The following is a 17,716-nucleotide window of genomic DNA, read 5'->3' as shown; positions in this document are numbered from 1 at the left end:
AAACAAAAATGAACACAGCACTGAACCCTGAGGCAGACCACTAGTCACAGGTCTCCAGTTAAATATACAATTATCTAGTACCAATACCTGGCTTTTCCCATAGAGCCAATGTCTAATCCTGAATCCTGAATCCTGGGCAACTGAAGCTTCTTGAGCAACTTCCTATGCAGGACCTTCGCGGACCTAGTTGGATCGGGCTGCTGCTGCTCGGAGGGCAACAGAGTCGGTGTTTCCCAAGGCGACCATTGGAGGAGGGGCGAGGAGAGACTGCTCGAGCAGTAAGTATTTAAATTCTTGATTTAGCTTCGTGGGCCTAGTTGGATCGGGCTGCTGCTGCTCGGAGGGCAACAGAGTCGGTGTTTCCCAAGGCGACTACTGGAGGAAGGGTGAGGAGAGACTGCTAGAGCAGTAAGTAAATTGCCTGAGGGGCAATAAAATAAAAGGAGTGAAAGGTGAGGGAACGGCTTAGGCACAGAGAGGCTGAGGCACAGGTAAAGGGGTAAGTCTCTTTTTTTCTTTTTTCATTTAACTTAATCATACGCGGTCATTTTAGACATGGCAGGTGAGCTCAGTCCTGTGCCATGCTCCTCTTGTTCTATGTGGGAACTCAGGGTGACTGACAGTGTCCCTGGGAACTACGTGTGCAGGAAGTGTGTTAAGCTGCAGCTCCTGATTGACCGCATGACGGCATTGGAGCTGCGCATGGACTTGCTCTGGACCATCTTGGATGCTGAGGATTTGGTGGATAGCACCTTTAGCGAGTTGGTCACACCACAACTTCATAGAGTTGAGGGAGATAGGGACTGGGTGACCAAAGGTAAGAGTAAGAACAGGAAGGTAGTGCAGGAGTCTCCTGCGGTCATGTCCCTAAAAAACAGATATTCCGCTTTGGATGTTGTTGGGGGAGATGGCCCATCAGGAGAAGGCAGCAGTAGCCAGGGTCAGGGTACTGTGAGTGGCACAGCTGTGCAAGGGGGCCGGAAAAAGAGTGGAAGGACAATTGTCATAGGGGATTCAATTGTAAGGGGAATAGACAGGAGCTTCTGTGGCAGTAAACGGGACTCCCGGTTGGTGTGTTGCCTCCCGGGTGCAAGGGTCAGGGATATCACAGAGCGGCTGCAGGGCATTCTGGATGGGGAGGGTGAACAGCCAAATGTTGTGGTCCATGTTGGTACCAACGAAATAGGAAAAAAGCGGGATGAGGTCCTACAAGCAGAATTCAGGGAGCTTGGAAGGAAGTTAAGGAGTAGGACCTCTAGGGTAATAATCTCTGGATTAATGCCAGTGCCACAAGCTAGTCAGAGTAGTAATTGCAGGATAGATAAAATAAATATGTGGCTTGAACAGTGGTGTAGGAGGGAAGGGTTCAGATTCTTGGGGCATTGGAATTGGTTCTGGGGCAGATGTGATCAGTTCAAACAGGACGGTCTCCATCTGGCCAGGGCTGAGATCCATGCCCTCGGGAGAGTGTTTGGTAGTGCTGTTGGGGAAGGTTTAAACTAATGTGGCAGGGGGATGGGATCAGGAGTAGAGAGAAGGAGGGGTTTAGCATGAGGGAAGAAGTCGGAGATTGGAGGGTGAAAAGCAAAAGAGGCAGGCAGGTAACCTCAGGGCAAAAATGTAAAAGGGCCACTTTGCAGCATAACGATGATAGGGTTAAGGCTCTGGTAAAAACAAGCTTGAAGGCCTTATGTCTTAATGCAAGGAGTATCCGTAATAAGGTGGATGATTTGAATGTGCAGATAACTGTAAATGACTATGATGTTGTTGGGATCACAGAGACATGGCTTCAAGGGGACCAAGGCTGCGAGCTTAACGTTCATGGATTTTCAATATTCAGTAGGGACAGACAGAAAGGAAAAGGAGGTAGGGTAGCATTGTTGGTTAGAGAGGAGTTAAAAGCAATAGAAAGGAAGGATGTTAGCTTGAATGATGTGGAATCAATGTGGGTAGAGCTGCAAAATGCAAGGGGGCAGAAGACGTTAGTGGGAGTTGTATATAGACCACCTAACAGTAGTAGAGGTTGGTGTTGCCATTAAACAGGAAATTGGAAATGCGTGCAACAAAGGCAAGGTAGTTATAATGGGTGACTTTAATCTCCATATAGACTGGATGAATCAAATTGGTAAGGGTACTTATGAGGACGATTTCTTAGAAAGTTTACGGGATAATTTTCTAACCCAGTATGTTGAAGAACCAATGAGGGAACAGGCCATTCTAAACCTGGTTTTGAGTAATGAGGAAGGGTTAGTTAACAATCTTGTTGTGCGAAGCCCTTTCGGCAAGAGTGATCACAATATGGTGGAATTTTACATTAAGATGGAAAGTGAAAGGGTTAATTTTGTAACTCAGGTTCTGAACTTAAAGATGGCTGACTTTGAGGGTATGAGACACAAATTGATTAAGTTAGATTGGCAAATGTTACTTAAAGGATTAACTGTAGAAAGGCAATGGCAAGCATTTAAGGATCACCTGGATGAAATACAGGGTTTGTTCATCCCGGTTTAGAAAAAGAATAACTCAAGGAGGGTAGTACATCCTTGGATAACAAGGGAAATCAGGGAGAGTATCAAGTGTAAAGAAGAAGCATATAGACTAGTCAGGAAAGACAGAATACCAGAGGATTGGGAGAAATTCCGAGTTCGACAGAGGAAGACAAAGGGATTAATCAGGAAAGGCAAAAGAGATTATGAGAGAAAGTTGGCAGGGAACATAAAAAATGACTGCAAAAGTTTTTATAGATATGTAAAGAGAAAGAGACTAGTAAAGACAAATGTGGGTCCTTTGCAGTCAGAAACAGGTGAATTGGTCATGGGGAACAAGGATATGGGAGACCAATTAAATAACTACTTTAGTTCGGTCTTCACTAGGGAAAATATGAATAATCTTCAGGAAATAATAGGGGACCATGGGGCTAATGTGACGGAAGAACTGGGGAAAATAAGTGTAAGTTATGAGATTGTGTTGATAAATTGAGGGGATTAAAGGCAGACAAGTCCCCAGGGCCAGATGGTCTGCATCCCAGAGTGCTAAAGGAAGTAACCCATGAAATAATGGATGCATTGTTGATAATTTTTCAAAACTCTTTAGATTCTGGAGTAGTTTCTGAGGACTGGAGGGTGGCTAATGTAACTCCACTTTTTAAAAAGGGAGGGAAAGAGAAATCAGGGAATTATAGACCAGTTAGCTTGACATCGGTAGTGGGGAAAATGTTAGAGTCAGTTATTAAAGGTGTGATTGTGATACATCTGGAAAGTGGTGAATTCATTGGTCAGACCCAGCATGGTTTTATGAAGGGAAAATCGTGTCTGACTAATCTTATTGAATTTTTTGAGGATGTAACTAGTAGAGTGGATAGGGGAGAACCAGTAGATGTGGTTCACCTGGATTTTCAGAAGGCTTTTGATAAGGTCCCATACAGGAGATTACTATACAAACTTAAGGCACACGGTATAGGGGATATGGTATTGAGGTGGATAGAGAATTGGTTGACAGATAGGAAGCAAAGAGTGGGAATAAACAGGTACTTTTTGGAATGGCAGTCAGTTACAAGGCTCAGTGCTAGGACCCCAGTTATTTACGATATATATTAATGATTTAGATGAGGAAATGGAAAACAGCATTTCCAAGTTTGCAGACGACACGAAGCTGGGTGGTATTGTAAGCTGTGTAGAGGCTGTTAAGAGTGTGCAGGGTGACTTGGACAGGTTGGGAGAGTGGGCAAATGCATGGCAGATGCAATATAATGTGGATAAGTGTGTGGTTATCCACTTTGGAGGAAATAATAGGGGGCTGAGTACTATCTTAATGCTATCCAATTAGGAAAAGGGGAGATGCAAAGAGACCTGGGTGTCGCTGTGCATCAGTCATTAAAAGTGGGTATGTAGGTGCAGCGAGCAGTAAAAAAGGCGAATGGTATGTTGGCATTCATATCAAGAGGATTCGAGTACAGGAGCAGAGAGGTATTGATGCAGTTGTATAGGGCCTTGGTGAGACCTCACCTGGAGTATTGTGTTCAGTTTTGGTCTCCTTATCTGAGGAAGAACGTCATTGCCATGGAGAGAGTGCAGAAAAGATTTACCAGATTGATACCAGGGATGGCGGGACTTGCATATGAAGAAAGGGTAGAACGACTGGGCTTGTACTCGCTGGAGTTTAGATGATTAAGAAGAGATTTAATAGAAACGTTCAAAATGCTTAAGGGATTTGACAGGCTAGATGCAAGAAGATTGTTCCCAATGTTGAGCAAGTTTAGAACCAGGGATAAAGGGGAAGTCCTTTAGGACTGAGATGAGGAAGAATTTTTTCACTCAGAGGGTTGTGAATTTATGGAATTCTCTGCCACAGGAAGTGATTGAGGCCGGTTCCATAACTATATTTTAGAGAGAGTTAGATTTAGTACTTGTGACTAGGGGGATCAGGGGGTATGGAGAGAGAGCTGGAACAGGGTACTGAGTGGATGATCAGCCATGATCAAAATGAATGGCAGTGTAGGTTTGAAGGGCCAAATGGCCTACTCCTACACCTATTTTCTATGTAAAGGCCTTACTAAATCCATGGCCTTTCCTTCATCAATTTTCTTGGTGACCTCATCAAAAAGCTCTATCAGATTGATTAAACACAAACCACCACGCAAAAGACATGTTGACTATCCCTAATCAGTTCCTTTCTAACCAAATACTTGTATATCTGATCCATAAAATTCCTTTGGATAATTTACCAATGACTAATGTCAGGCTCCCTAGCCTATAATTCCCTTGATTATACTTAAAACCTTCTTACACAATGAAACAACATTATGGATGTTTTAAATGTATCTGCCAGAGCCCTTACAATGTCTACACGATTCTATCAAGTTCCGAGGGCAAACTTTTTTGGGCCCTGGTGATTTATGCAGCTTTATTTGCCTCAAGACTGAGAGCAGCTCCTCCTCCTTAATCTGTATAGGTTGCATGACCTCTCTGTTGTTTTTATCACTTCTTTCAAACCTGCATCAATCTCCTGTGTAACTGGAGATGCAAAAAAACCCATTTAAAATCTCCCCAATCTCATCTGGCTACGTACATAGCCAATCACTCTGATCTTCAAAAGGACCAATTTTGCTCTTAATAGATCTGTAGAAGCCCTCAGGAATTGGCTTCATCTTGTCTGCAAAGTACTCCTCAAGTACCTCATTTGCTCCTTGTTACTAATACCTCTATATACCTCTCTCTTCTTTGAACCACATCCTTCTGAACTGATATCCTTCAAAAAACAAATCTTGGGTTCCTGATACCAGTTAAATTCTGCCTATTAATTCTGGCAGAACCATACAAACTATGCACCCTCAAAATGTCACCTTTGAAAGCTTCTCACTTATCTGGCACATCTTTGCCTGGAAACAACCTGTCCCAATCCACTCTTAGAAGATCCTTTCTCATTTGCTAAAAATTGGCGTTTCTTCAGATTAGAATCTCAACCCGAAGACCAAACCTATCCTCATCCATAATTGTTTTGAAACTTATGGCATTATTGTTACTGGACCCAAACTGTTCCCATAGACACTTTTTCATCACCTGTCCTGAGTCGTTCCCTAATATGAGATCCAGTATTGCACTCTCTCTATATTTAAATTTAAATTAAATTTTAATTTAGACATACAGCACAGTAACAGGCCATTTTGGCCCATGAGTCCATGCCACCCAATTTACACCCCAATAACCTTCACCCCCGGTAACATTTTGAATGGTGGCAGGAAACCAGAGCCCTTGGAGAAAACCCAGTCAGACATGAGGAGAGCGTACAAATTTCTTGCAGACAGCACGGGATTTGAACTCCGATCCTGATCACTGGCACTGTACCAACCTTGCTCTAACCTCTATGCCAAGCATACACCCCATTGATTTATATTGAATTGGAGAACTTTCCTGAACAGATTGGACAAACCCTAATTTATCCTGTGCTTTTACGCAGATTGGGTGGACAGCCAGCACCTTTTTTCCCTGTGGTGACAGCAGAAAATTTTACAGGACATTAGTTTAATATGAGTAGAGGAATGTTGAAGTGAGACATCAAAGGTAACCAAGGGAGTGGTGTATGCCTGGAATGCATTGCTGGGGGTGGTGGTGGACACTGGTACCCTGGGGACATTTAAAAGACCCTTGGATAGGCACATGGAGGGTTATAAGGTAGGGAAGGGTTAAATTGTATTGGAATTAGTTTACATTGGTTGGCACAACTTCATGAGCTGAATGGTCTGTTCTGGGCTGTGTTGCTCTCTGACAATCAAGTTAAATAACCAAATGGGATGGTGTCATTGTTGCAGTTTTTGAAGCATGGCCCAAAATGAACAGACAGGGCATTGACTATTCAAGGGGAGAAGGTTTTCAGAAGATAAAGGGATGGGAGGATAAAGTAGGCTGGGGTGGCAATAATATTTATGGTGATGAAGAAAAGAGCACCCTTTGAGAAATCAAATATATGGCTAGGAAAGAGGGTTTACGGAAAGAAGGCAGACAGCGCTAAGGAGTGGGGAAAAGTGAAGAGAAGTGTGAAATGATAACATTTGCAGAAAGAACTAGTGGAGCCAATCAATACTAAAGGGTGGTGTAGCAGTTAGTGCCACACCTTTACAGCGCCAGCGATCCAGACAGGGGTTCGAATCCCACGCTGTCTGTGAGGCGTTTGTACGCTCTCCCTGTGTATGTGTGGGTTTTCCCCGGGGGCTCTGGTTTCCTCCCACCATTCAAAAATGTTCAGGGATGTAAGCTAATAGGGTGTAAATTGGGCAGCACAGACTCATGGGCCGAAATGGCCTGTTATCGAGGTGAATGTGCACATTTAAAATTTTAAAAAATATATAAGATACAGTTCTCAAGGATGTACAGGAAAAGGGGGGCTTATTTTATCCTTGGAAGTGGTGGGGCATGTCCTTATTGAGTGCTGAGTGAAATGAATTCTGCTGGATTTTATTAAACTTTCCATAGAGTACAAAGGTATTAGGGTACATTGTTTTTGTTAAAGCATTAGGAACATTGGATGAGCCACAACTTGACTATTGTACTCAGTGTCTGGTGAGCCGACAGAAAAGGTTCACTTAAGTGATTCCAGCCATGAGGGATTTCAAATAAAATGTTAGACCAGAGGAAAACATTTCAGGAGGAGATACAATAGAAATACACAAAATTACGATTGGTTTAGATTGTTTAATGGAGAGAAAATTCATATTAACAAATGGTCAAGGACCAAGGAGTACAGATTTTAAAATGTTGGCAAAATTTGTTTGGGAGAGGGGGTCTTTATTGATGTCAGAGGTGGGGTGGGGGGGGTGGTGTACTGTCCTCATGGATTGGGGTGATAATTAGACAAGTGGCCAAGGGATTGGAGAGAATGAGTGGGGGTGGTGCAGGTGGGGGGAGGGGGCATGGGAAAAAGTGGCATGAAGGGTGGTGAATCTTTTGTGGTGGGGAGTAAGGTAACTGGAAGAGCCTTGGAAAGATCAGAACATCAGTGTATCAGGAATTCATCAGTAGCTGAATGGTCTGGGGAAGTCGGGTGGGTCAAAGGACCTCTGGAATAATGAAGTGGAAGAGAATGTGATTTGTTAGGATTACAGATTGGGACCATAGGTAACACATGGTGCAATTAGATATTCAACACAATTGCTCATGGGTTAATGCACATGGATCTAAGTTCTCATTGCAGTATATTTTCCCCATTTGCTGGGTACCACCAGTAAATGTTGTCCATTAGTTTGATATAAAACTGAGACCCCACTGTGAGATCAGGTTTAATCCCAATGATATCAGATTTTCTATCTGAAATTAACTTATTTGAATGTACTAATCAGGAACGTGTGTTGGTCACTTTGAACAAAATGCTTGCTCCACCAGTTAATTATGGCTAATTTGATTGTAACCTCAATTGTATTTCCATTTCCAACCATCCACTGTAACATTACCTTCCCTCAATGATCATTCATGCTGTTAGCACAACACTATTACAGTTGTCAACGCTGTCTGTAAGGAGATTTACGTTCTGTGTGGTGAACTGCTGTATTCCTGATAACCTGGTTCTGCCCCATTCTGTGACTCCTCCCTCCTTTACCTTGTATAAAGCTCCTAACACCTTGACCCTTCCCCAGAAAGCTCGGGTCACGGCACAGGACAAGGTCCATGTCCATCAGTGAATCGGTCTCAAGCTTTCGAGTTATTTAATGCGCGTAACCCTGCGACGTGTGGATTTTCCCTGGACGCTCTGGATTCCTCCCACCCTCCGAAAGCATACAGGGTTGGTTATTTAATTGGGTGGCATGGGTTTCGTAGACTAGAAGGACCTTCTATGAGGTGCTGTATAGTTAAAATTTTACATTTTAAAAATATTAACCATATTTGGTGAATCATTTATTCTGGCTTTTGGTTTTTTGACCAGTAATCAATTGTACTGGCCAAGCACCCTTCCTTTGTACATTCATTACAAGGCGGCATGTCTAATGTAGACAGTGGACCTCAAGATTTTACTTCCAATAAAAAGCTCCATTGAGCATTTGGAAATATCTTACCATATTGAAATCATCTTTGGCTGTTGGAAGGTCGGTGGCCAGCTTGGTGTCTCCAAGATGTTTCTCCATTCGTTCTCCGTGGACCACTGTCGTCTTGATGACCTTGCTGACTTTCCGGCCTTCAACATGCTCTGCTTGGAATTCAGAGTGAGAGGCCACTTGTGGTTCTGAAAACATCATCTGTGTGCACGCACAAAAGTGATTTTGTGGTATTAATGATTTTGTGCATCAAATACCAATCGCTATTTAATCATTGAAAAACAAAATGCTGGAAACGTGTGGAACAACGATTTATAAAGCAGAAAACCAGTGCCAGATTTTACTGGAACACAGAGTTAAGGTAAAGGTTCCATTATTGTCACATAATACTACATTTATAATGTAACATACATGAAATTCTTTAATTTTTGTCCACCGTAAGGCAGACAGAGAGTCTCCACTTTGTCCAGCATCCCTCTCAGATACCTATAACACCTGGTTTTCCTAGGTGGTCTCCTCTCCAAGTACTGACCAGGCCTGAGCCTGCTTTGTGTCGAGATCAGACAAGCTCAGGCATATTCAGGCTATTAGGCTTCTGTAGGATATAAGAGAGAATGGTCGGTCATCATCTATGGCAAGGCTTGCATGCTAGAGGTGAAACAAGGCAATATCATTAATTCTGATACATCTCTCTCAGAAAAGCTCAATGCCTTCTAAACTCACTTCAAAAGTGAAAACAGTGAAGAACCCTCGTGCGCCCCACAGTCCTCAGTGACTCACTCTTCTGCGAACCTTGAGGAGGGTGGATCTTCAAAATCCATTCCGCCCAGGTGGTGTACCTGACTGGATCCTCAGAAATTGTGCAAACTAACTGACTGGAGATTTGGTGGGCATTTTCAACCTCTCACTCAACAGTTAGAGGTCACTATCTGCTTCAAAAGGATATCCATAATTCCGCTGCCCAAGAGCAAGGTGACCAGCCGGAGGCACTGATGTCTTCCGTAATGAAGTGGTTTGAGAGGTTGGTTATGATGTGAATGAACTCCTATCTCAGGAACAATTTGGACTCACTTCAGTTCACCTACTCCCCCACCCCATCTTTGCTGCATCATATCATCCACCAACAGGAACGTCTATGTCAGACTGTTGTTCATTGACTACAGCTGAGTATTCAACACCAGCAAATCGTATGACCAAACTGAAGGATCTGTGACTCTGTTTGTCCCTCTGTAATTAGATCCTCAACTTCTTCATTGGAAGACCTCAACTGATGCAAATCAACAACATCATCTCCACATCAGCATGGGAAACCCAAGGCTGTATGCCTACTCCCCTACTCTTCTCCGTGACCACGCATGACTACACGGCCAACACAATCCACATATTCACTGATGACACCGCCATTGATGGCTGAAAAACTGGAAATGATGAGTTAGAATGCAGAAAGGAGATGGAGAATCTGGTTGAGGAGATCTGGTTGAGGGGGTTCCAGAACAAGAATTTTACTCTGAACGTCACTTTCACTGTATCCTTTCTAATCATTTCCCTATGACTGTTGTGAGGCTCACTCCCACTTCAATTCTTCAACAAAGAAACAACATTGGTTACTCTCCAATCTTTAGGGATTGTGTTCCCTGTGAGCACACGAAGATCTTCATGAAATTCAAAAGTCAAGATCTATTTTTGGACATCAAAAACAAGGAGACACATGTTTAAGTTTTATGGTATATGGGGCCTAAGGGATCATTTGTTTTACACAGAGACTAGTTGATATATCTTTGGATTTATTAGGGATAGCAAGCAAGGGTTTATGCAGGGGAGGTCATGCCCTATAAACCTGAATGAGTTTTTTGAGGAGATGATTAAAGTAATTGGTAAAGGTAGGAGAGTGCATGTTGTCTGCATGGATTTAAGTAAAACATTAAAAGTTGGTTTGACCATTTATGACAGATGCCAATGGTTGTGGAGTGTTATTCTGAGTGGACGCCTGTGACCAGTAGTGTTTCACATAAATCATAGCTGTACCTTTTGCTGTTCGCAACATATATAAATGATCAGAATTAAAATGTAGGTGGGATGATTAGTAAGTTTGCAGCTGACACAAATATTGGTGGAGTTGTGGATAGAGAGAATGGTTGACAAAGCACACCACAGTTGTAAATATGGGCAAAAAATGGGAAGACGGAGTCTAATCCGGGCAAGTGCGAGGTGTGGCACTTTGTGGGGTCAAATGATTGAGGGAACTATACAGTAGATGGCAGGACTGATGGATGGGGGGATTTCAAGGTGCAAGTCCAGAGCTCCGCGGGAAGGGCAACACAAGTGGGCAGAGTGGTTGAGAAGACATATTGTATCTTTACCTCATCGGTCATCCCACTGAGTGTGGAAGTTGGGAAGACATGGTGAGGCCATGCTTGAATTATTGTGTGCAGTTCTGGCCACTGCATTTCAGGAAGGATGTGCAAGCTTTGGAGAGCATGCAAAAAAGGTCCCCCATGATGTTACAGTACGCAAAGTGCTGGCGGATATCAGCAGGACGAGGAGCGTTTATGAAAAGAAACCGAGGATGTTTTAGGCCAGAATCTTTAATCGGGAATATTATTTCTTTGTTTATACGAAAGTAAATTACAAAATTCTGCAGACACTGTGGTCAAAGTAAAAACACAAAACGCTGGAGAAACTCAGCAGGTCAAACAGTCTCCTTTATGTCGCAAAGGGAAAGATGCAGAACCCACATTTCCGGCTGGAGCCCTTCATCAAAGTGTGAGAAAATGCCGGCGAACAGGTGATGGGAAGGGGGGGGCGGCAAAGGCAGGGTATGATAGGTGGAGAAAGGAGGGAGGGGACAGCAGCAATGTGGGGGGGGTGGCTGGTTGGATGGAAGAACTGGAAAGACAGGAAAGGAGAGGGGTAAAGAAAAGGCGAGCAAGTTTAATGATAAGCTGTAAAGTCAGTGTTAATGCCATCTGGCTGGAGAGTGCCCAGATGAAAAATAGCTGTTGTTCCTCCAATCAGTGGATGGTCAGGGTGGGATAGTATGCAAGACCCTTTTGCTACGTAAAGGACACTTTGACCTGCTGAGCTTCTACAGCATTTTGTGTTTTTACTCTTTGTTTATACTATGTCCACTTCTTTCCATGCATGTTGATTTTTTGGGAAAATTTTATTTATTAGTATCTTTTATGCTTTTCAAATGAATTTGCAATATCATCACATAATAGATACCAAATAATTTTCAATTTTCATCCTCACCATCCCTAATCCCTACAGATCAAAGAAAAGATAGAAAAAAAGAAAAGAAAGAACACATTCGTCGTAACAATTAAACCACATTAACAATACAATAACACATTTCTTGATGAAAGCACCATATTTTCAGGGGGGCTTTGGATTAGAATTTTTTTTCTAATGGGAGACAATATTTTATTTCATTAAACCGTTCTTCTATTTTTATATTACTTTCCGATTTCCACATGTTTGCTACACACTTTCTCGTTATTGCTGTTGCAAGTCTCAAAAATCTCTTTTTATATTTATCTAGTTCCAACTTAATGTCTTCAACATATATATTACCCTACAAAAAAAATTCTTGGATCGAATTTAACCTTCACTTTTAATATCTTTTCTAACATAACACATAATTCTTTCCAGAAATCTTTTACCTTTTCACAGAGCCATACCGAATACAAGGAATTACCCACCCCCTTTTTATATCTAAACCATTTAGATTAAATTTATTCAACTTATAGGGTGTGTAATACATTTGATGTAAAAAATTATATTGAACCATTTGATATCTAGCATTGATTGAATTAGTTACACAATCTCTACACAGTTTCATCCATATTTCTTCTTGAATTTGTATGTTTAAATCCTGTTCCCACTTCAATTTAGTTTTATACAAATCATTCTTTTCCTTTATTTCTTATATTCCACTAGCATTTTGTGTATGGTTCCAGTTTTCCAACACCTGCAGACTTCTTGTTCCCTATCAAGTATTAGTCTGGATTAGAGAGGATTAGCTATAAACAGAGGTTAGATAGATGTGGATTGTTTTCTCTGGAGTGTTGGACGATGAGGGGTGATCTGATAGAAAATTATAAAATGTACTGATATGGTAGATAGGGTTTTTCCTCAGGATGGAACTGTCAAATATTAGAATGAATTGAATGTGACCCTGCAAAGAACAAAATAGGGGTTTTAAACAAACTACACAATTGTTTGATTGTTTGATATATCACAGTTTCACTAAAAGGTTTACATAATAGCACAAAATGAACATTTCCAAATGATTGAGAATGCTCCAGAGCACTGGTTTTCAAAATGCGCCTCTAAACTCACATCCCACTTTAAGTAATCCCAATGCCATTGGTGCTCTGTGATTAGTAAGGGATTGCTTAAGGTGGGATGTGATTGGGAAGGGAAGGTTGAGAATCACTCCTCTAGACCCAATTGTTACTGAAATATTTTGCTTGGGAAAAATTGTCATTGGCCCATTTCCTTTGGAGTTATGAAACCATGCACATAACGAGTCAATGAGGTACGATTAAAACAGGAGTTTGCAAACTTTTTCTTTCCACTCACATACCACCTTAAGTAATCTCTTACTAATCACAGAGCACCTATAGTATAGGGGTTGCTTAAAATGGAATGTGAGTTGATGGAAGAAATTTGATCAATAGTGTAAAACAATGTATTTGAGATGAAAAAGTTTCCTATAGGAGTAAAATAAATCTAGATGTAGCAATGATCATAGCTAAACACTCCAATAGCAAAATAACTGCTTTCTCAAGTCCAAACAACCTTCAGATATATCAGTTTTATGTAGAATGCTTTATTGTGTAAAACAATACATTTAAGATTAAGATGTTTCATTATTGGAGAAAGGAAAGGTTTAAATGCGCTTTGCATAGCAAGATTTTTTTTTTACATTGCAAGTGGTAGATGCTTGGCATGTGTTGCCAAGAGAAAACAGGTAATGATATCAATGTATAAGAGGTATTTAGACAGGCACATGAACAGACAGGAAGAAGGGATAAGGACTTAAATGTCATTATGTCCAGAACAGATATCTGGGCTGACTGGCATCGCTAGAGGGGTACCATCAGAGGGGATGACAACAAAATGACTGTCTGTAATTTCTTTTTTGTGCAGTGTTTCAGCAGAAATTTATTATTTTTATAAAAATATCTGTAGTTAGATATGACAATAAAAGCATTTTTCAAGAGCCCATCTTATATGTATCAATATACCTACAAGGCTAAAACTCTGCACTGATTTACCTTCTAATGCGCTCCGGTCAGAGCCGTCATTATTACCCAATTACAATGACGCTTCAAATCCCGTGGTTTTGTCTGCACGAACTACAAGCAAGCACTGTTGTTTTTGTTGCTGCTGGTGTTTTTATAACCGCTGCTTTTGTCAAACGTTCTGGTGTTTTAGCTACAATATTGTGGAAATTAGTATTTGTAAATACATTTAGGCTGTGCGTATGATATTGTAATTTAAAGGTGTAATTTTAATTTTGCTAGTTTTTCTCGCTACGACTGTCATTACATTCAGTGATTACGGGAATTACGATTTGTGAGTAACATTAGTACAAAAAACATTACTAAGGATTCTGTATATAGCCTTGAAACATATTGGAGGAAGATATTTCAAACTCTATCCTTAATTTTAAATGTAAATTTAGAACCTAATCCTCTGACATTCCTCTAAATCCAATTAAATGTCGTACTCTGCCATTTGCATCTCTCCTGGCCAGATGTGCAATACTGTTTAGATGGAGGGATGTCACCCCACCCACTCATGTTCAACGGCTCAGGGACGTCATGTCCTGTTTAAATTTAGAAAAGATACGTTGTTCAATTAATAATTCAAATATAAAGTTTCAAATGTTGTGGGGACCATTCCTGAATCACTTTCATCAACTGGAGATGTAATTATTTTTATATTTGCCATTTCATTCTCTGAACAAAGTATATACTTTCTTTAGTCATATACCGTGGGTTAAAGAGGGTTAGAATCACGCTGTATGTGGACATTGTTTTTCTTTCTCTTTTTCAGTTATAATTTTGAATTATGGTTATATGTGCTTTATAGCTTGATGAGTTATCAAATTTGTCATTTGTTATTGCTATTATGTGTTCTATAAATGCTTGGTATATGTATGATTATATTTGAAATTAATAAAAATATTTGAAACGGATTCTGTAAGGTTTGGTACGGGAGGAGGACAATTGGTGGGGTAGGATGACACCATGCGTTACCACACTGGGTCACATCAACCCTACTGACACCACGGTCTGGGCCCAAGAGATGGTTCCTACATCTGTACAACCATCTACGATATCTGAAAGGCACTGCCAACGGAAGTGGTGAAATCAGATGCAGTTGAGACATACACTTTAGTTTATTTAGAGATATAGCGCCGACTGTAACAGGTCCATTTGACTAATTAATCTATTAAACCCGTATATCTTTGGAACATGGGAGGAAACTGGAGTCCCTGGAGAAAACCCACATGGGGTGGGGGGCGGAAGAAATGTGCAAACTACCTTTGTTGGCACTGTAACAGCGCTGTGCTAACCATGACACCATTAAGTTGCAAAGGCACAGAAGGTTCATCTTATAAAGCATGCAAATTGAATTGAGGTACGGTTGGTATAGGCACTCTGAGTCCATAATGCTACATACAAGAAAACCAGCAATCCAAAATTTAGAAATCAGTTTTTCAGTTCCAGCTTATAATAAGCCAGCATATTCCACTGAACCACTGAAGGTCTCCTCTGAGGGAATAGGTTGAAAAACTGCACCAAAGTAAAGGAAAGAAATGAACCTTGTCTTGAAACCTTGTTTCATGTTTCCGATAAAAGATGCTAAGCAGTGAAGACTGAAAACAATGGCAGATTGATTTTTTTTTAACCACAGTCAATTTAGGTGACTTGCACAGTCAAGGTCAGCACCCTGAGAAACTCAAAATTGCCCATAGATAGCTGGTCTATAGATTTTGTTTAGATAAACGGTTTTCCCCTGGGGTGGACAAGCCAAATGCTAACCACAGCTCTGAGATTGGTCAAAAGATTCACATGTGCCACACGCCTGAAAACATTTGTTAAAAGAAAATATTAGTTCATTTCAAAAGATATAGGAGCGGAAGTATATCAACTATAGAGTTGATATAGGAGCAGAAGTGGGCCCACTGGCCCATCGAGTCTGAGCTGCCATTCTAATCACAATACGAAAGTCAAAACAGCGCAAAAAGGAGCTTAAACTGACCTCTGACTGCTCACTGTCACTTTTTACTACAGTCCGTTTTAAAACTTTTGAATATCGGTCACCGTCGTCAATTCTAATTGCATCTTGCTCTGCTCCTTGCATGACTACTGCTTCCTTTACAGTGCCATCTGGTGAAACTACACGTCTAATGATCTTCCTGGTAACCTTAAGGAAAAATGAGAAAATAAATGTTTAATAAACAATCCCCATGCAAAAAATTAACCACTTCCTCAAGGTTTATCACATTCAGTTTTCATCTGGATAGACTTTGAAATCGTTCCACCAGGCAGACATGGCATCAATTCAGGAAAGGTAGACCATGTTTAACTAATTGACTTGAGTTCTTCGAGGATATATTGAATACAGAGGATATAGGGGAACAGGTGGATGTTGTAATAGATTTCCAGAAGGCTTTTGATTAGGGGCTCCATAAGACGGAGTTGGGGGTAGCATGGATAGAGGATTGGCAGAGAGATGGGATAAACACGTATCTCTCTGGCTAGTGGTGTACCACTGGAATTGGTACTGAGCCCACAACTGTGCACAATATATAGAAATGATTTTCAGGGTAGAAACCAAAGACACTACCGTGAGTGAAAAGCAAATCGTGAAGAGGACATAGAGAACCTGCAAAGTGAGTTAGATAGATAGGATAAATGAGTGGACAAAGGTCTGGCAGGTGGAGTACAACATTGGTAAAGGAGAGACCATCACTTTGGAAGGAAAAATAGTAAATCGGACTACAATTTAACAATTACAAATTGAGGCATACTGAGTGCTTGAACTGTAGATATGCAGATTATTATCTGTAGATGCAGCAGTAAATGAAGAAAGGAACTGGAGTGCCGACATAGAGAGAAGGATTGAATTTAATAGCAGGGAGTTTCCTGTACAATTGTACAGGGTACTGGTGAGGTTGCAACCAGAGAACTATTGAGCCGTTCTGGTCTCCTTTAGAAAGGATGCCCTGAATAGGGAGGCAGTGCGAAGAAGGTTCACCAAGATGTTTCTGAAAATTAGGACGTCATTTTGTTTGAGTAGTCTGGCACTGAAGAGAGATGAGGAAGAGCTGCTTTTTCCAGAGAATAGTGAATCTGTGGAATTTTTATTAACTAAAGAAGTGGAGGCTGCCTCATTAAATGTCTTAAAGAACCAGAAAGGTGTAGTTTTGAATAACAGGGGAACTAAGGAGGACAGTTTCCAGCTTTTTTTTCTGTTATTACATAATTTCTAAAACAACTGCCATGGCATTTTTTAATTAATGTTTGTTTTAATATATGCATATAGTTAAGTGTAAGACTATAGGTTATTGGTATCTGTTACGTCTGCATGAGCATGTGCACTGTTTTTGCAGTGTGAACAGGAGAATGCTATTTTGTCTCACTGTACTGGTACAATCAGATGACAAATAAACTTGAACTTCTGATTGTGAACTGTTAATCTTTAGGTTGAAACAAAGAAGGGAATCCATAGGCCGAAGTCGGAGTCTGTGGCCAAGTGAAAACTATTGGAGTACCACACAAAAATCACGCACTGAATTACCTTTTTCACAATCGTATTTCCATGTTCATCCGTATATTGTTCCTCTGTAACTGACTCTGGTGGGACCTCCGACATATCATCAGCCTAGAAGTGAACCAAGTTCTATAAATTCCACATAGTGACATTTAAGTTGTGCAATTGATACAAAACACCAATCACCCAAATATCTACAAGTGCATTTGTTGATTGTGAATTGATCTGCCTGCAAATCGCTGAAAGGAGATTCTTCTATGATTTGACATAATTGGGTAGCATTCCAGAATGCTTTATTTTTCTTGTATTAACAAATGTTCTTTGATGTCATTGAGTCAGAAACTAGAGCAGTTTTTATAGGACAAGAGATTACAGGTTTTTCACAGATTTAAAAAAAAAATCACA

At 40.9% G+C, this 17,716-nt stretch overlaps 1 protein-coding gene across 9 annotated transcripts in view; it reads right to left on the bottom strand.

Moving 5' to 3' along the window:
* Window positions 1-17,716, bottom strand: part of LOC138758165 (ankyrin-2-like) — a 355,676-nt gene that overhangs the window by 14,561 nt on the left and 323,399 nt on the right. For all 9 annotated transcript variants that reach the window (XM_069926699.1, XM_069926701.1, XM_069926700.1 and 6 more), the window contains 3 exons: window positions 17,339-17,422; window positions 15,797-15,961; window positions 8,540-8,719 (listed from right to left, as the gene is read on the bottom strand). In XM_069926699.1, the coding sequence (XP_069782800.1) occupies window positions 8,540-8,719; window positions 15,797-15,961; window positions 17,339-17,422 (429 nt within the window). The remainder of the gene's footprint in view (window positions 1-8,539; window positions 8,720-15,796; window positions 15,962-17,338; window positions 17,423-17,716) is intronic.

Source organism: Narcine bancroftii, chromosome 3 (assembly GCF_036971445.1).
Source record: "Narcine bancroftii isolate sNarBan1 chromosome 3, sNarBan1.hap1, whole genome shotgun sequence".
Lineage (NCBI taxonomy): Eukaryota > Metazoa > Chordata > Chondrichthyes > Torpediniformes > Narcinidae > Narcine > Narcine bancroftii.
This window is presented reverse-complemented; position numbering and strand designations above follow the sequence as displayed.